Here is a 20,517-nt window from a genome sequence, read left to right as displayed (position 1 = left end):
GAGCAAATACTCTCTCTCATGCTCACCACAAATGTGTTAATTTGGTATAATTATAACTAATCACATTTGATTTGTTGAGATCGTTTGCATCTATTTTTACAGGGGCAGAACATGAATTTCTAGTAACTGTAAACCCAGACTTGAAATGAAAAAAGTGGTCTTTTTTAAAATTGTGTGACTCTGGAAATGTGCTGGGCAATGAGGCCAGAGAACTGTTTATTCAGTACAGCACCCACCAGACATCATGTAGCCTTCCAGATATTGTGAGAGCTTACTACAGGGTCTGGTGGCTGCAAGCCAAATCCTTCTAACATTTTTGAAATCTTGTTCTAAAGAGAACTGTAAACACACTGTATGTCAAAGGTTCCAGCCTTTATGGGCCTGCTGGTGACAATTCTGCTTTTAATGGCATCTGAATCTGAACAAGTATTTTTAACTACCACATTAATAGCAGCCTATAAAAATAGCTCCAGAATCTCACACAGTAGAACTCATTCCCCTTTACCGTGACCAGCGCTCGGATGTTCGATTGCCTCCACAGTGTTTCTCTAGACAACTGACGGTGTTGCAATCTGCCCATCACTCAGTCAAGTAACCTACAGTATCAGTGTCGTCTCTGATCCACTCACATTTTAGCTTGTGGCTCTCTCATTTGTTGGACTTCGTTTATCACTCTGAATCAGACGATTTGTTCTCGATTTGCTCTTTTTAGTGTAAATCGCCTTGAGCTGGTGTAATGAAAGGCACAATGCTATTTTAAAACAAAGATGATCTACCTCCACATTCCCCTCTTCTGTTCATCTTGTAGCCACTCTCGCAGTGTCGACATGTGAACGAACCCTCCGTGTTGATGCAGTAGCCATCCTGGCACACATTGGGAATCAAACATTCGTCTATATCTGAGAAAGAGACAACACAAAGGTCAGGCCCTGCCCTCTCTTGCCCTGCTCTGCTGTATTTTAGGTTGCATCACTTCCATCTTTTAACAGAGGAGCACCACTTTCACAAAAGCTGCAATGACTTAAAATCAACAGTAAATTCAGCACTGGTTCAGGAAAAGCCATTAAAAAATCATAAGTTTCTACACATGGCATCCCAATTAAAATGCTCATGGAAGGCGTTGGGCACAGTACAAGGAAGGCATTTTTTATTATCTTTAGATGCAAAGCTTGCAAATTACTAAGGATAGGAATTCTGGAATCCCCATTAATCTAAATCACTCTCATAGCTGGTTTATTTTTTTGCTTTTGGAAAATAACAGCAATCTGAACAATTAACAGACTTCCATGCAATCAGCCTTTGGAAAAAGGATGTAAATACTGTTCACGCTTTGATGGTGGAGATAGAGCAAAAAACCTCTTAAATTAATCAACAAACGTCAAATTAATAGCCCCCACAAAGCTCTTCCATCTCGTGTGTGTCTCAGATTAATGACAAGGGTGGAGACAAGAGGAAATGAGGCCTCTTTTAGAGATCTTAGCTACAGCTTAGAGAGAGAGGTTTCCTGACTCCTGACTTTAGTTTCCACAAAACCCTCAATAAACCCAATAAAATATTGCCCTAGGTGGGAAAAGTGTAAGACAAGACTGTTACAGTGATATTCAAAGAATCGTTGTTTTTAATAATAATGACTTGTATCTGTATGAGCTGTGTCTGACAGCATCATGTGTAACTATTCAGTATTCCTAGTTTTGTGGGAAAATATGTAGTGCTTTTTTTTAATGTTCTATTCATCTACTGCATATAAAAGGTTATTTTTGAAACACTGATCACATCATGTTCAGACAGCAGGTCACCCCAGGCTGAACTAGGGCTTGGGAACTCACCAGCTTTTCCATACAAAGATGTTTAGTTGTATTCTTCAAAGTCAGATTTTTTAAGTGGAAAAAACTCGCCATAAAAATGCCCAACTGGGTGATTGCTGCTTAGTACCTCTCCAATTAAAAAGCTGAGTCTTACACAAAGATAACTGACATTCCCAACGTACTGTATCTCATAATGGGGAAGTATGTGGTGATCTACTCTTTGCAGGCTGCAAAGGTACAGTACAAGTTAAGGTTTATTCCATGCGGAAAAGAATAGGGACACAACATTTCGGCTGTGGAGCCTTCTTCAGGTGTGAGTGAGAGAGATCTCCAAACCCAGTTTCCCATTTCACCTCTAGCAGCCATAATCATATTGATCTCTCCATCTGCGTCCTCACATAGGGGTTTCTAAACTCCGATTGTGGAAAGACATCCGAAACCAAAATTATCCTGAAAACAGGATCACACCTTCCCCTTTCTCTCAACAACAGACTCGTTTCCTTCTAATCCTCTCTATTCATTTTAAGGCTTTGACTTCACACTTCTTTTGACCTCTCTCGACTTCGCACCACCTGGCTGTCGATACTGCTCCTCTCCTGCTCTCGCTTGGCCTTTGCTCTCCCCTGCTTTAGCAGCTGCCGGTGTTCCTCTCTCCCCCACACCTGAAGAAGGCTCCACAGCCGAAACGTTGTGTCTCTTTCCTTTTCAGCAGGGAATAAACCTTTACCTGTTCTTCATATTCAGAAACAGCCTGGCCATGATCAGTGCTTCGCTGTTCTTGTGGGGGTGAGACAACCGTACCAGTGCACTCTGTCCCTTCTTCGTTAAGCAGGAATCCCAGCTGGCACACACACATGTAGCTCCCTTCCGTGTTCTCACAGCGGCCATTGTAACAGACGTACGAGCCCTCCGCGCATTCGTTAACATCTGGTTCAACAGACGCGGACAATGAAAACAGTCAGTTATTTGCAGGAAAGGAAGCAGCAGGCTTCTGAAAAAGCAAAAGGCTTGTTTTTTTTCCAGAAGCACAACAACTTGTGAAAATACCACCGCAAAACAGAGGGGCTGTCGTGTTGTTATCAAAACCCCGTCTGCTTCAGTTTGCTGGCCAAATAAAGGCTTGCCCTGTCATGTAGGGTATTATTGCAAGTCCAGCCCAGTTCCCCTTACACGTTCAAGATTTCCATTACTGATAACTCTGTGGACATTAAGCCTTTGAGTGCTCATATCCGGATGGCAACCAGAGAAAAGCGTGAGATCAATTCTTTCTTCAAAAAGAACATTTTTTATATTCTGCCTCCTTTGGTTTGAATCATTGTGTTCAGGATATACAGTAGTTTGCTTTTCAGTTACTCTAACATATCTGGATGTGCCCCAGCATCTTTCGGGACCCTGGGCTGGGTGGGAGTATTAAAGCTTGGGATATATCATAAAACAATACAACAGGACCTTTCTTCTCTGTAGTGTAGTTTATTTCACTACAGATGTCTGAAAGGTGGTTTTTTTTGCTTGCTTGTGGTCACCGCACTCCTCAGAAGACAGGTGTTCCTGATGAAACAGAGTCCGGCAGCTTTGTCTCACCTACACAGGTCGTATTCTCTTCATTCAGCTGAAAGCCTTCATCACACACACAGGAGTAGCCCTCGGGCTGGTTGATACAGAACCCAGGTCCGCAGATCATAGGGTTCACTGAGCATTCGTCCACTTCTGCAGAAAACACGCAGAAGAAGGCAAAGCAGACTGATGTAGTTTAATCAGCCTTGATACAAAGGAACTTTAGAGAGGCCACCTGGTTCAAAGGTATCGCCTCCTCTTATAACTGTTAGATATTTGTCAATTAATTGAATTATTTAAATTCAATAGCCTAGGTTATAAATGAGAAGGTAATTCCTTTTACATTTTCAGGTATATTTTACATGTTTTCATGTTTTTGTGCAAAAAAGTCTTTAGCACAAAATAGGTACAAATGCTCTTGTTACGGCAGTTTACTGCCTAAATAATGACAAATATGTTCATTTTTCACTAGCTGCAGTCTTCATGCTGTTAAAAACATATTGTTTCTTGCACCTATTCTCAAGGTGATTTACAAACACTTTATATCATTGTCAAACCAAACCGATTTTTTTAAATTGAGGGCTTAATAGAAGCTCCTCATCAATCACCTAGAACATTCATTATTTACCAGTTTAAAACCTCTATTCATTTTCTGTTCTCTAAGACTTAAGGATTTGCATTTTTTGTGTACTGGGGCCTTTTACATAAATCAATTGATCCTGCTGTTGCCTTTCTGCAAAGATTTCGAATGCTGGACAAAATGACATGGCATGGCTGTTTATGAGTTTGATAAACTGATTCTTAATAATAGCAGACGCTGGTGTACAAATGCAGTCTAAAAACACATCAAATACAACAACTGGTGCTTCACTGGGCACTATTTTTCCTCACATCTATCACCAGGTCTTCTGTAAGCAGCAGAAACAGTACATTAGAAAAGGCAGACTTTCCCCTTGGCATTACTGGACCTAAAGCAAGACTCCTCTGATTGCCTGCTATCCCCACACTCTCTTCCAGAACTCCCTTATCCAGACAGGTTCTGCCCATCCTTTCCAGTGCACAATACGGACAGGTGGTCCTCTCTGAAGGCCTAACTATCACCTTCTCACCTCGCTTAAACAGCATTAACACAATCTATTCAGATAAATACAAAGCTGCCGAGTGACAAATTAAAATGTCAACATGATCTGCTTTGAAAGAATGTGCCGCGGTGCTTGTTTCTTTTGGGGAGGGTGTGGGTGGCAATGTGACTAAAGATGGTGTTTAGTCTCACTGCGTTTCCATCGGACCAGGCTGACCGATGGTGCTTTCTGACCCATATCAACGAAGCTCTGGTATAAGCAATTTCCACTTTTACAGGGTGTTACATATCTCAGTACCGATCCCTCACAGCCATAACCCCTTGGTGGTGAAAAGGCACGTCTCTTGTAGGCAAACACAGAAATTCATTGTCCTACAATCAGTGAGGTAGATGCCTATCCTGATGCTGTGATGAGCGCTGGTTCCCCGGAGTCTCACCTGACACCTGCGACTCCCCGAGGCCCTGACTGGCGCTGGCAGTGGACGCCTCTCGGGCTACTTCCACGGGCGGCGGGGGCGAGGTCTTCTCAACCAGCACTGCGGAGCCAGAGCGACAGAGCACCGGTGTCAGTCAGAGGAAGCAGGGCCAGACGTCGCTGGCAGTGTAAGCCAAACCACCACCATACGGCGCCACCATACGCCCGCGGTCCCCGAAGAGCACGGACTGACTGGTGGGGCTAAAAGCAGTACAGACAACCAAGGACGGAAACTCCAAGCTGAGGGGGCCGGGAGCTGGGTACATACTGTACCCACACCTGACTGCAAGGAGCAGCAGGGCTCACAGAAGGAATGAAGCAAAAACACACAGGAGTATGGATTTGTGACTAAAATACAGTTTAGTTGATGTCCGATTCGTAATACGTTTCACACTTTTATGAACACCTACTGTATGTTATACGACCGTTGAATTATAACATGCTGACTGTTTCTATATAGTGTATCAAAACAGAAAATACTATGCAGACAAGGAAAAGCAGATGCCTTTACAAGGATAAGGGAGTTAAGTTTAAAATCTGAACTCAAATTAGAGGCTTTTAGACACTTTACAGTGTTAGCCTTCTAAACTTAAGCTTTTATCACCGTAAATTGAATTAAATGTCCAATTAATCATTTCAATGAAGATCGAAGGAGAACCGTGGTTAATACTTCATTAGTACCGTGTGTTCACCCTATTGTAATCTGCAGTCGAGAGCCATAAACTACACACCACTTTGTCAGCTTTCATAATCACACACGTACAAGTCTGTCGCAACACAGTGAAATAAGAAACTGTTGCTCCAGATGAGTCCAAACATGCTAACTAAAACATTTTGTGCGTGGAAAGGTATGTTTTACTTCTGATACCTCATTTAATGTTTTGAAAATACATTTAAAGATAAGAATACATTTTACAGATAAGAGAAGGAATCCGATTCTCCGGGCTATGATGAACTCTCCCTACAGTACGTCAGTTGTGTGATGAGAGATAAAAATCCCACTAACAATCACAATGGAGTCCATGACAATGGCAGAAGAAACAGCAGAGCCTGCATAACACACAGCTTTTAATGGAAACAAAGCAAAAACAACCCAAGGGAAAGCGTCTGTGGAACAGACAAGCTTCCTGTTTGAGCTCGTTTTTCATAAAATATCAAATTATTGGAATGTAATCGTGGGACCAGAAAGATGACTGGGGATTGTGGGTTCAGGTGGAAGCCCTAAGTGTAACACTGGCTCAATGTTGTTTGTGCCCTCCGATAATGACCTGACAGACAGATTTCAAAATGACAGCAACCAGTCCAGCAGGTAACAGTGACACTAAGTGTCAGACTGCTCTTGTTCAAAGACTCCCTTCTGTAAACTGCCTTCAGATTGAATCATGTCAGCGCTACAGCTCTCCATCTGCTCACACACACTGGGGTAATTCGATCTGTTAATTGTGAGAAATCTTGCGACCTTTTTTATAGACATATTCCCTTGTATTTCGCACCCAAAGTAAACAGATCAGCCACTGTATGTAGAGAGCTGAAGGAATAACAGCGATACTGTTGACCTCAAGCTGAGTGAGGAGGAAACAGCTCACAGTACTTCAGATCTGATCATTTGACATAAATAAACTATACACCCCTCATTTATATAAATTAAAGTTTTACATGTAGGAAAAACAGGGGCACCAATACAATGAGATGAGCTCTGCCAGTCCTCTGGTGAATCAAGTGTGTGTGGCTGAGAGAGAGAGCTGTTCTGTAATGAGAAGAAAAGATTAGCCACCTGGAAAGCTGGGATCCAGACTGATGGTTGAAATGCCAGGAGACAACTGAGGTTGGCCAGGTTCTACAACTGATCTATTATCGAAACCAAGAGTAACAAGCTCCTAAATAAAAAAGAGAAGATAAGACAGCAAATTGAGAACTTTGCTCAACAAAAGAGCCTATTTGAACAGTTCACAATCAGAGAAAAGACTCCGCACAGACAAAGGCAGTCAATTCATGCTTGTTAAGCTTGCACCCTGCACCCAGGTTAACACCCCACTACGTCTACGGACAGCAGTGTGAGCACAGCCGAGCCTAGCGTGGAAGGAAAGGAAAGAGAAGGGTTCGTTTACAGGGTTAGTTTAAAGAGGTTCTCTTATGGACTCCTTTAGCCTGAAATGTTTGTACCTCCCACTTGAACCAATTCAGGGTCGCAGGGGAGCCGGAGCCAATCCTACCAAGCAATGGGTGCCAGGCAGGATACTCCATTGATGGGAAGATATTCCAGACACACACACAGACACACACAGACACACACAGACACACACAGACACACACAGACACACACAGACACACACAGACACACACAGACACACACAGACACACTCACACCAGTTCTTTGCCTCATGTATTCTGTAGCTGGCAAAATTTCAGTTTCAAAATTGATGGCACAGTTTGAATTTGGATGAAAAAAAATGAATTTGACCTTTTCAACTCAGTCTTAGCGGAAACTGTAAACAAGACAAGAAGCATTTCAATTACCAGAACAAAGACAGTCTCTCACTACCTGTTTATTTAAAGAGTGCAGTGCAGCAAGTGGAATAGAATTCATTTCATACACTAAACAAAACCACTGTACCACCAAGAAACAATAGAGGTTTTGATTTTTTTTTAAGAAATACCAGCCTAAAACAAAAGGAACTGAGCACTAGAAATTAAGAGAGCATATTGTGTGAATTTAGACTATGCTGCTTGGGAGAGTCTCAGGAGCCTTAACATTTTTAATAGCATTTATCACCACAAGAGCAAAGATTATTCTAAATTATGCAACAATGTAATTAAATGTTACACAGAAATAAAATAACAAAACATCTTTTTAACACTGAGGAGTGGAGTGCATTGATCTTCCTTCTCCCTTTTAGAAATGTGTCTTCTTTAAGATGTGTTGGATTTTTTACAAAACTTATTTTCCTATGTTTTTTGCAATACTGCCTATTTAGCTTCACTACCAGCTCCCAAATGTCAACTGTTAATCACCTCAGTTCCTTGCTGCTGCAAACCTTCCATTGAAAAACGTCCTGCCACAGACATTTGCTGTATTTCATTCAGTCAGCCTCACAGTTCCCACAGCATGTGCAGGAGGAGTGATGCAGCTCCCATTGATAATCCTGCAAATTCACTGAAACCCAGGAGGCAGAGGACACACTGGCCAGCTCAAACACACCCAAACCCAGATGTAGGCAGTCAGTTATCCACTTGGGAAATCCCTGACACAGTCAGCTAAGAACCTAGCCTAAATCTGAACCAGGGATGTCTGAATTATAGAGATAACCCTGCCCTGCAGATAAGTCCCTTTAGTGGTAGGGCTATTTGGAACCCCCAGATGACTTCTCTTCTGAATTCTGCATTTTCCCTCTCTAATGATCAGAAAGTAAAGCCCTACAGCCATCACCAATCACAATGTGCAAATGCAATACACATGCACAGGAAAACATCATGCAGAAATAATGCCGACTTTACATGCAACGGGTGCATCATATAGCTACTGCATGCCATTGTCACAGTCTCCGCTATTACATGCAAAAGCTCTGGAGCTGTAACTCAGCTTATTGCACAGATGACACAACCTACCTGTTCAGGTGCTGCTGTGACTACTGTAATAAAAAGGAAAAAAATAAACTCATCCTGAGACACCTAACAGAAAAAATGCTTTTGGACTACTTCATATAAACTTATTAATGATTAACTTCAGTTTACAGTATAAACGTGGAATGGGGCGGAAAACCTACAGTTTATTTATGATTGACATGTAAGTGGCCACATTCATCTGAGTTAGTAAAACAATGGTACTCACTAAAAAAGGAAGGAACTGAGGGTTTGTGGAACAGTCTGAATAATCATTATGTTCATGACGTGACAAATTAAGCAAACCTCATGTTAGAAAATGCCCATCTTCTTGCATGTACCTATACTCTTTAAAAGTTCTGGATGTTCTGGAATTTTCCACAGAGGTAAATGTGAGCACATCCACTGCCCAGTGACCAGGAAAGAAGAAAGATGAACATGTCGAAGCCCATCATTTGACATATGAAAGAAACTAATCAGGTGCTTTGATTCTTTTTTATAAAAAGTTGATCCACTGCAGTGCAACTACTGTGTGACTGACAGAAGGGTGTTCTGTGTACTTTTCAGACGATTCTGTCTGCTGGATGTTGCCAAATTCCTAAGAGGACTGCCAAACAGAATCACAAAAGAAAAGCGCTTGTACTCCTTCCCAGAAAAAGGTTTTTAAATAACTCAGGGTCAAAACCCTCGAACCGATCTTGGTACATTAAATTGGAAAACATGTCAAGGTGAAACACAAAATGGAGAGCTGTTCAAAATACTTCGCGGCACACGGTAACTTCGTCTCTTCTAAAGAGTTCATTCTCCCAGGGGGCAATGCAGGCGCAGTGTTTGAAGGCGCACTAAAGCGCTGAGTAGAGACGAGAATGGCCTCATGATGCACAACTGGGTCACCCTACTGGGAGGCAGGGCCTTTCACCAGTCAAACACATACACCTTCCTTCCTTTCAAGCAGAAAAACCCGAGCTGGCAGCAAACGCTCTGAGGAAATACTTGCTACCCCCGTTCTAGCGTCTTGCTCGTTTAAAGCTGCGAACGCTCAGTGAAAGCAGGGTCAGAAACTGACTGGCAGCCCCCCTTCGGAGACGGCTCTGTGCCAACACGCTGGCCAGGGGAGGGGGCTCTCCCCGGGCACCGGGTGGCGTCCAGCCCCTGTTCCCTCACCTTCTCCTGCTGCAGGCTCCGAGCGGAGCCTCTCTGTGGAGCTCAAGGCCTCCACTGGCCTGGGCTGCGTGGGCAGAGGGGCAGGGGGGGGCAGGGGAATCGTCTGGCCCACGGCGGTCTTGGTGCCGGAGTCAGGCTGGTGTCTGTGGCTGGGATTTCTGTAGGTGCCCGTGACTGTGTAACCCATCCCACCGGGGCAGATCTCCTTGAAGGCCGCTACACAATCAAAACAGGAAAGACATCTGAGGAAATGCAAGGCTCATGAGCCACTGTTGGAGGTGAGCTCATTTTCTCTAGGGCTGAGAGAGTACACTGACACTGAATAGATCTGTGAAGACACAGCGGGTAAAAACTGGAATTTGTAAAAATGCCAGTAAAAAAATGCAGGGTGTGTTTGCTTATGTATTCCAATTTTTTTTTTTTAAATATTTTTTAGATTTTATGAAAATATGAGTTCATATTCTCAAATTAAGATAAAGAGCACGTCATTTTGACATTATCATGGTATCTACCCTGAACCTGCAGTGGCTGTATTTAATCACATGGCAATTTCACCTGTCCAGTGTGTCAGGTTAAGTGGCTGTGAATGCACACATGATTTCTGTGGGATCTCCCTCTTGCCTCCTCTTAAAAAGCAGCAACAATGGTTTGACGGATAAACACAGTAAGGTACAAGGGAATGTATAGGAAACTAACCCAGATCCTAAAACCACAATCTTAAACCTACTGTAGAAAGATAAAGAATTCATTAAAGCACACTAAGCATGAAATTGCGGAGATTTTAGCAGTCAAGACAGGTCTTCTTGAGAGTCCCACAGCACTTTAAGTGCTACTGTCAGACCAGTCAAGCAAGCAAACAAAGGATATGTTAAGTGAATATGTTCAGTTCTGGAAAGGATCAGGGAAAATGTGGTGAAGACGCCTCTACGGAGCCACAGGTTTCTGAGTAATTGTTGCCTGCACATTGCACAAGCTTCAATTAAGGAGCATTCCACCTGCTGTTATAATCCAAAAAAGCAAACTTGCATCCTCAGACATTCACATTCCAAAGTTCTGCGAAGGTCAAAGCATGGTGGAGGAATTGAACAGGAAAGAGATTTAAGAAAATCGCAGTGATGGAGAGCAGGAACACACTATTCTACTGTATGTACTGTATGTGTTTTGTCAGGCATGTGTTGTCTTAACAGGACACGCTCATTTTAAGAAATACATCCTAAATGATTTGCTGTGTGTAATTTTATAATATTTACAACATTGTATATGCTTTTTATTGCTTACATTTTGTGTAAACATCTTTGTTTAAGAAAAAAATCAGTGCTCCTTAACATGTGCTTAAGCATGGTATTTATTGTCCTTAATTTAGACTTTTCCCATATTTATCATGCTGGAATTTTAACTTTGAATTGAAATTCAAGTTTTTGGAGTTTCGCATGATGCACTTTATTCTGCAGGTGAGATCAGTCTCTAATCTCATTAAGATATAAAACTCTCCACAGGTGAAATGCTGTCCTGTCATGTTTACAAAGGTCGGCTAAGAAAAGTATACAAGAAAAGGCAGTAAATGTCTTCAGACCCTGAAGGGAAGTATTCATTTTGACAAAGAAACTGTAACATGTCAATAATGAACTGATTTTAACCCTGAGTGTGTTGAAAATCAGCACAGAGAATCAATGTGGTTTCAAGAAAAATCACATACAGCATTTTTAAGATGAAAATAACTATATAATAAATTTAAAATGCCCCTTTGTTACTAATTATACAGTTTGAATAAGTTTGTTTTACAATCCTTGTAATGTCTTTTATTTAACTTTTCAAATAATTTGAAAGAAAAAAGTGTTTTGTTTTAGAAAAAAACAAATGATGGCTATATTTAATGCTTACATATACCCAAGTAACTTTATTTGTAATTTTCAAATGGGGCAGCAACATTAGCTTGTATACAATGATAATTCCCTGTGATACATCTGAACCTTATAGCAAGAAAGCCATCCCATTAAAGGTTTTCGCTGCACAGAAAGTCTTGGCATCACACCACTCTCCTAATCCTACCTGTCTGCTCAAGTTTATTTCCCAATTAAGAAAGCAAATGGCCTTCTGAGTCTGGAAACACCCTAAAAAACAGACTTACTGAGTAATCTCTCCTTTCATACAGACAAATTAATGAATACGAGCTGCTGTTCTTAATAAGAGAGTGAGTGAAACAGTCCAGGAATGTGTCAAAGCACACGAACAACTGAAGACTGTGAAACCCTTTAAAGCTCTTTAAGTGGTTCAAGGTCATTCACAGATTGAAAGACACCAAATGGAAGTTTATGTGAATGAATCACTGACTTTAATGTTACCTTTTGCTAACATGAGCTGATTTCTAATCTGCTGTGAGTATTGTGTCCTTCTCCATTACCCTCATACCCTCATATCCCATCCCCTTCACAATGAACACTGCAGGGATGAGCTGTGATTGACATTCTATAAGCAATTCCATCACTGTGACCACCTGTGGGGCTCCCAACAAAGACAACAACATGAAATACTCGTTATCTCCTTGGTACATTCTTTGTTCAACAGTCGGCTATACTGTTTATGAGTGCATAAAACGCCTGGCATGACTCTAATAACTACCCACAAATTAGTAAGTGGGACAGCCACGCCCACTAGCTATACTAATGTACCAAAAGATTAGGGAATAGCTCTCAGAGCGTTCCAAAAAATCATCTTTGTCTGGAGACAACCATCCGTGAAAGAGCAGTTTATTTCAAGTTGATGCAATCAGGGAAAAAATGAATATGACACTGACATAATTTACCACAGTCAGTAAGAACTTAGCAGAATGGCAGAGCATGCAGCGAGGAAGATGTGCATAGAGTATGAATTGAAGACAGTGAATCGGGACACTGCAGGTGTGTTTCTGAAGCTCTGTTTCTCTTTCTGGTGTTGTTTGCGGGTCGATGGCTTTGTTCTGGGGCTGCGCTTACCTGTTCCGGGAATGGGACATTTGTCACAGTGAGGCCCCCAGGCCTTGCCAACACTGCAACAGCAGAGCTGCTTGCTGAGCTGCACAGACACTGGGTGCATGCACTGCTTTCCAGCACTGACAAATCGGAAACAAGGGCCTTTCTCCTCATGGACCATAGGAGTATCGGCTGCAGTGAGAAGGGAAGGCAGCGCGCCAGGTTGTTACACATGTAAGAAAAAACGCAGCAAGAAATCAAATAAGAAACAAGTTCCCGTCACCAGAATCCCCCCCTTCACCCCACCAAAAAAAGCAGATTGGACTAGATTTTTAGTTACGCTCTCAAAAATATTTTAAGAAGAGCAAACCACCTCACATGGCCTTGGGAGTGAGACCACTTCCGTTCACTTTTCTCAAATATATTTTTGAAACTCATAGAAGGAAATATAAAAGCTACACAAAGAAGCGAATCCCCTAAATGTAAGGACTTAAAATCCAGAAATGAAAGAGTCCCGCTCTTAAGGAATTTAGTGGAATCCCAACTACACCCAGCAAACAATGCTTAGTTCATGCAAGGAGACAGAGAGGTCATTGTATTCCATGCATTGGCTGTGCAGCAGAAATATAGAGCCCTGTGAAGCAGAGATGGTCCATATAAAGATGTAGAATAATACTGCTTCAGTGTTCTTTGAAGAATTGATACTGAAGCAATACAACGACACATCATTATATGAAAGGCAGAAGTGCTGGGCTCTTAAAGGGACAAAGACTCTCTTAGGCAGAGCTCACAATGTCACTAATCTGGGAGGTGAATGCTGGTGGCTTTCAAATTATTTCGAAGAAGGCATCATCTGCTGGTAATACACACTACTGTATATTGCAGACCTGGACATCACCCAGTTTAACATTTTCTCTGTTTGCATGTCTTAATCATGGTAGGCCTGGAATTTAAGACCAGGCCAGATGCTGCAACTGGAGTCTGATGAAACCAAAAAGTTTTCGACACCAACAGCTGACATACAGATATTTACAGATAACTAACATACACTTTTGATCATGAAATGATGCTAGAAACGTGTTTGTTAAAAAAAAAAACTTCAATGCATCTCTTTTCAACAATGGGAAATGAATATGTTCTAGGATACTGAAAGAACAAATTTAGTTTTGTTCCGATCAAGACAAACTGCATATTTACAGTAAGACTGCATGGCTGAGCTTGCTGGAAACAGATGAGAGAAGAAAGGAGAGTGACTGGTTCTGAAAAGGGTCCAATCAGCACTGAATAATTCTAAATTGTGATTCTTGTACACTATTCTGTCTTGAGGACCACGCATTGCAGCTGTAATGAGGACATGTTTTTAGTGTAAACCAAGTTCTGAGATGTCTCCTGTTCACATTTACTTATAATGGACGTTAATAGCACAGAAGGTCAAAGCAGACAAGAGACACTTTAATAATTTTACAAAATAGCAGCTTACGTGAAGTCAGTAAGACTTCTGGAACTCCTGGAGATTTTTGTGTTCTGAACAACAAAATCTCCATATTAAAGCTCTTTGACGAATGACCCTGTTGTAGAGATTAGGGAAGGAGTATTTTCCAGTACTCTGTTGAATCAGATTTTCGGTTGTTGTAAAGTTACTATACTGTATGTCAATACATGAATGCATTTCTAATCATATACCACAAGAGTACCGGTGACTTAATTACACCCCCCAGCTTTCCAAACTCTAGCTTCCTGGATTCATGGTTTTCAAATGCACCCATTGTCATTGTCAAATTGTTTTCTTAGTCATATTTTTGTATGATTATTTGGACAAATGTTAATTTGAGCAAACATTTATAGCAAAACAATTATATAAAATATATGCTTAAAATTAATAAACAATGATTAGCTAAACATGTATAAAGTTATTATTAGTTTACATGTATAAAGAAAAATGGGTTTCCTGCTCTAAACCTGCAAATACTCTCCTTACTGTATGTCTATCTGTATGACAAAATAAGAAAAGCATATATTCTGTATACAGTATGTACCATCTTACTACATTCTGTGGATTGGAAACCTGTGCTGAATACACAAAAAGGAAATAAAGCATATATACTTCATAAGTGATTTTAAAGCACTGTTTTGAGACGTTCCACAAGCCGCTGTCCAATTATCAGAATGGTAACAGTTTGCAGTATTACTGTCTTGCCAAAAACACTTTTGACAAATGGGAGAAAGTGTTCAACTGAGTAGATGTGTCCTTGAAACGGCCAGGAAAATGGCGATGGGACCTCATTGCTTAACATCTTCGACATGCGGGAAATTGTGCATGACAACCAGCAATCACTCTCACACCCAGAGCCAACCAGCTCTGGATCGCCGCCAAAGCCACCCGTTCTAGCTGCTTCCCATTTTTCACACTGCTCGGGCTCATAATGTTTGACATGCTTATGGACAAGGCTGAGAAAAACTGAGGCTCATAAAAAAAGCTGTGCTTTCCCCCCCCCCTCTACGAGCACATCCACAAGGGACCTCTGAGAAGGGAAAGGCCTTTTCTGAGCAAACCTCTATAATTTCTGGTTTAAGGAAAGAAAACAAACATTCCAGCTGTAACCAGAGCCAGGCCTTGTGTGGAAGCACACACATTCAAAATGACACTGCGCAACTAGACCGATGCGGTGAGCTCTCCGCGAACAGTGGCAATCTGGCAAATGCAGGTTTCCTGTACAGTAAGTCCATGCGCATTCCCGTTAATCAGGACACCAAAGGCCGTGAGCAAACAGCCGCAATCGGCCCTCCGTCAAACATTTCAAAACCACAACTCGTGCAGACGAGACCGAGCTCTCGCTTGAATTTCAGTCCGCCATTAAAATAGCAGCCCACAGGTTAAGATGAAAAACAAATGAGACTGGTCTGTCAAAACTCATCAGTCACATCAGGCATTCATGCAGGGCAGGCAAGACAATATGATTCTGCACTGAGTTAAACATGTAAGAGGCAGAAATCTCTCCAGGTCTAGGTAGATTTAATAATGTACCCTTACTATACGGACAGAGCAACTACATTTCTTGTCCTCAGGGAAAGCTCAGAGGCCCTTATTATATTTACACTTGATAAATGACCTCTCTATTTTTATTAGGAATAAGATAAATTGAACATGGTTTACCAATACATTTAAAGTTAAATCTTATTAGGAGCCATTACCCCGGATTTTTTCTAACAGTGTGGTTTGCATTCAGGCTATTTGCCCTAAATTCTTTATTTAAAAGGTCTGCTGGCACAGCTTGTGTTATCCCAATTTAAGCTTTAGCTTTGCAAACCAAGAGGCTGTTCAGGTGGTGTACTGTCTCCTAGAGCACAGCTAGAGATGCAATGCAATAATAATTAATAATGAATGAATTAATAATTGCTTATACTTATAGAGCGGTTTTCTGGACACTGCACTCAAAGCGCTTTACAGATAATGGGGCTCCCCTCCACCCCCACCAGGATGATGAGACGGCAGCCACAGTGCGCCAGAACGCTCCCCACACACCAGCTCTCAGTGGGGAGGAGAGCAGAGTGATGAAGCCAGTTCAGAGAAGGGGGGTTATTAGGAGGCCATGACTGGTAAGGGCCAATGGGAAATCCCAGACTTCCCCCTTCTGTTAGTCTGTCCTTACCTGGGGACACCTGCTGTACAGGACGTCCCTGATGAAATGCATCTGTTGACCTCAGAATCCTACAGTCTGTGTAACTCTCAGTTAATTACACACTGCCACTCCTACCTTATTCTTCACTTGAAAGGCTGAGTTTGTAATACCACTAGGCACAGAATAGTCATGAATTCTTTAAGAACACTTAAAGTGATTTATCTCATGGGGTGTGTGGAACAAAAACCAAGACAGCAAAGGCAGGAAGGAATGGCACACTGGAACCTGGGCTCTCCGCACAGTTACTTACGAATACAAGTGCTGAGCGTGGGGTCTGGCCTGAAGCCTGCCTTACAGAAACACCTGTAGCTGCCGATGGTGTTCAGGCATTCTCCGTTCGGGCAGACTCCCTGGAGCTGGCACTCGTTGATATCTGAAAACGGCACCACAGACCAGAACAAGGCCTTATTATTAACTGTCACGCCCACACACTTCCCCCATCCCTCCATCTCTAACCCCTTCCTCCAATTCATTGCATCATGGGATAGCCGGAAATTATCTCGGCAAACAACAGGTGCAAGGAGGGTACACCCTGGATGGGACAGCAGTCTATCGCAGGGCACACACAGACACAGATCACACCCTGGATGGGACAGCAGTCAATCACAGGGCACACACAGACACAGATGACACCCTGGATGGGACAGCAGTCAATCACAGGGCACACTTAGACACAGATCACACCCTGGATGAGACAGCAGTCAATCACAGGGCACACTTAGACACAGATCACACCCTGGATGGGACAGCAGTCAATCACAGGCACACACAGACATAGATTTAGAATCGCACACACTCACACCAGCGCCAGTTGTCCAACTTTCCTACCAGCATGTTTTTGGATCAGAGGAAACCCATGGGAACATGGGAATAACATGCAAACTCCACACAGACAGCACCCCGGACCCAGGAATGAACCCAGGTTATTAGTCCTATTTATCTGAGGGTCTGCTGTAATTGATCAGTCATTAAATTAACACTTGACAAACACACAAAATAATAATAGCACCACACCATGAAAACAATAGATTTCAGTCTCATAAAAAAACATTTGGTCTCATTAGGTCATAGATCAGGGTGGCCAGAGTTAAACTGATTCAATCTTCTGGATCCCAGGACCTGAGGTCCAGAGTTGGGAAGCTCAGGACTAGAATCCTCCTCCCCCAGAATTATTAAAAAAAATATTTTCTACTGCTGTAGTGATTGAGAAACAGAGATAATTAGAGTGAAATATTTCTCACAATTTCAAGAACCCAGGTTTAACAGTATTTATTTGAACAGTAATAAAAGAAGGCTCAGTTATTGCTTTTATTTTAAGGCTTTCCAGAAAATGAAAATCTTCCAGAAACCCAAAGCAGGAAACATTCTTTTAAATCACACATCTTAATCATCTTTGTTCTAATGGTGTCATTCTATGAGGAGCAGCTGAAGCAAACTCTATTAAGAGGCCAGAAATGACCCAAGGCAGCACTACACAGCTTTAACAGCCCTGAAATTATTTTTTTCTGTGATAATTTCCTTGTCCTTCTTCTGCAGTTCAAATGAAGGCATGATCGATTCCCTGTGCTCTGCATTTATCCTGGAAAGCATGCAAATTATGAGATGTGCCAGCCCCTGGGAGCTGAATAAGCAAATGATTAATGGTGTTATAATGAGAATCCTCTGTGTTGCACAAATTACCTCCCCGACTAACAGGGGTGTTTGCAATCTGTAGTATTTCATTGCTTCTCTTCATAATAAAACTGGCAGTGGCAGCTTATGAGTTTGTCCCCGTTCAAGTTTTTTTTCCTAGCACGTGTCATCACTGGTACACAGATGGTCATTAGGTAAGGAACAACATTTGAATACTATTAGGAAATTTCCACTACTCAGCACTGTGAGGAAGTTTTCCACAGATTGTTCTGATACCCTGCTGCCTTTGTTTTGGTAAACGTACTCCTTACTTACTTCAGTATCAGACTGATGATTTGTTCCTGAGTAGGCCCCCCTACAGTCCAGCCAAAAGTCTTAAAGTCTACTATGTGAAAGAAAAATGTATTTGTTCAGGGTGCAAATAACAAGTGTATTGAACTGGCTGGGTTTGTCTGCATGTTAAAAAGAGCTAACGTCCACTTGGTGAAATTTACAGTGGTTTTTCTGTACATGTTTGTGCCACATACAGCTCCCTCTGGGGCACCCTTGGCCATTACTTTCTCCTCACAGTGCCACTCCCCACACAACAGGAACACCCATTCTCCGGCAGGCCAGGATTCCTGCTGTGGGAGAATCCAAAGATATCTACAGCAGGTTTCGAGGAGGGTGATGTCACCCTCTGTGACCTGCTTGGTGCCAGATGAGTCCTGCTGTACCTGCAGCCTTGTCTCTACAGTCCTCGTTAACGCGCAGATTTGCTTGGATACATTACAGCTGCGGGTCGGCCCTCTGTCTCTGTCAGAAGCCGTTCTTTTCTATCAGAACCCCCCCCTACAGGCTGGGATAAACGTGTGGAACAGCAGTCGGGCACAGGGTTCGGACATGAATATTAATTAGCTCATCAACCAATCACAAAGCTACAGGGGACAGAAGTCTCATTTTGATTTATAAAGAGCACCTTTCAGCCTTACGGCTTTCCAGCACTGTAAAATGAGAAATTAGAACTAATAGAACTAATCATTTCCCAGAATATTGTAATGGCACCTTTCACTGTTAGAAATTCAGAGGATTCATTAAGATGTCAGTAATTAAAAAAAAGAGTAACATATATTCCAAAAACTGACACAAATTGATTCCTTTGCCTCCGAGAGGTCACAGATGTTTTATATTTTATGTTTCAAGATTTAGTACTGAGGTCTGGCAACCATGCTGTAAGGTTTCACCTGGCATGCCAAACTTCTTTTGCAAGCTGGGCCTGACTCCACCAGGAATCGTTTGAAATCTAGGAAAGGAGGCACATCTCTACACAAAGGGTTGTAGAAGTATGGAGCAAGCTGGTACTCAGCAATCCTTCAAGCAACATCTGGATGAGACACTTGGATCAATAAGCTACTAACTATCAAATGGTCAAGATGGACCAAATGTCTTCCTGTTGTGATCTTGTGTTCTAATTCCCTCTAATTGGCTGAAAAAGAGGTACAGTAAAGAGTACAGAATGCTATATGGATTAACTGTGGTTGTCAAGAAGAGAGAACACCGTGTACAACAAAGAACTGATGGTTAATAAAATTCTTGCCGATATCAACAGCTGGATATTCACCTCAGCATTTCTGACAGGAGTTTACGTGCGCACCTCTGCAATCAGTTACACAAACGAAAGTAACTGGATTCATGGCAACTATATTCAGAGTTCTTGAACTTTACACTTTACTGAGCAATGGCCAAAACGTCCACTGAAGGAGGACACCATCCCACTGGTAAGAGCTGAGGGGCCCTTTGTCTGAGGATGCCATTTCTGCATCTGTGCCTCCAGAGATGTACGCAAGACGCCAAGCCAAGACGATTCACAGCAGAGAACACGTTAAAATACGACAAGAGACACGGAACTGGGAGCAGTGTGTTAACTGCTGCCGATGCAGAGAAGCAGATTAAGAAAGACGAGGGATAATGTGTCTTTAAAGTATGGTATCTATTGCACTTTATTCTGAACAGTCATTTTCAGCGCAGTTCACCATGAGCACTGCAGCGTGGGTCTGACGGGGTTAACGCAGCCGTGTGAGACCACTGATTTAGTGTAGGAAAGAGTCTGTCTGCCAGCCCTGATGCATTGTTGTCATCGCTAGCTATCACATCCAAATTCAACACAGATTAGAGAAATCAGTCAAATGTGGCACCTGTTCTTTCTCTTCATACTGCGTTTGGTGTGTAAATCCAACTAAAGCAGGATTGATCACTGAAGAAAAAAAAATGTTATTTGATGGATTTCTAGGAAAGTGACTCCAGGGAGCCTACAGACGGCAGCTGGCACACAACAGTGGAGATGAAAAATCGAATTGGATTCCCCTCAGTGGGCAGACTTGGCAATGCGATTAAGTCTCGACAGACGCTGTTCATAACTCCCAGCAGAGGGTGCTAGGCACAGCACAAGAGCGACAAAGAGCCAAACAACACAGAGGAAAAAAACGGGGAAAAAAAGAATGGAATGGACTTCTGTAGACATGAATGAATAACAGTACCGACACAGCTTTCAGTCAAGTCAAGTAACCACTCATCGATATGGGTTTCCCTATGTCCCTGC

At 42.2% G+C, this 20,517-nt stretch overlaps 1 protein-coding gene across 6 annotated transcripts in view; it reads right to left on the bottom strand.

Moving 5' to 3' along the window:
* ltbp1 (latent transforming growth factor beta binding protein 1) overlaps positions 1-20,517 on the bottom strand; it is a 102,588-nt gene that overhangs the window by 30,751 nt on the left and 51,320 nt on the right. For 2 of the 6 annotated variants that reach the window (XM_088934103.1, XM_088934105.1), the window contains exons 10-18: positions 16,558-16,680; positions 12,652-12,819; positions 9,680-9,895; positions 8,522-8,544; positions 6,690-6,792; positions 4,878-4,976; positions 3,387-3,512; positions 2,607-2,732; positions 777-899 (exon numbers count right to left, since the gene is read on the bottom strand). In XM_088934103.1, coding sequence (XP_088790229.1) covers positions 777-899; positions 2,607-2,732; positions 3,387-3,512; positions 4,878-4,976; positions 6,690-6,792; positions 8,522-8,544; positions 9,680-9,895; positions 12,652-12,819; positions 16,558-16,680 — 1,107 coding nt within the window. The remainder of the gene's footprint in view (positions 1-776; positions 900-2,606; positions 2,733-3,386; positions 3,513-4,877; positions 4,977-6,689; positions 6,793-8,521; positions 8,545-9,679; positions 9,896-12,651; positions 12,820-16,557; positions 16,681-20,517) is intronic. The other 4 variants (XM_088934104.1, XM_088934106.1, XM_088934107.1 and 1 more) reach the window with 4 other exon arrangements.

Source organism: Atractosteus spatula, chromosome 15 (genome assembly GCF_055471065.1).
Source record: "Atractosteus spatula isolate fAtrSpa1 chromosome 15, fAtrSpa1.hap1, whole genome shotgun sequence".
NCBI classification, from domain to species: Eukaryota; Metazoa; Chordata; class Actinopteri; order Semionotiformes; family Lepisosteidae; genus Atractosteus; species Atractosteus spatula.
Note: the sequence above shows the minus strand (reverse complement) of the source record. Positions and strands in the feature narration are given on the sequence as shown.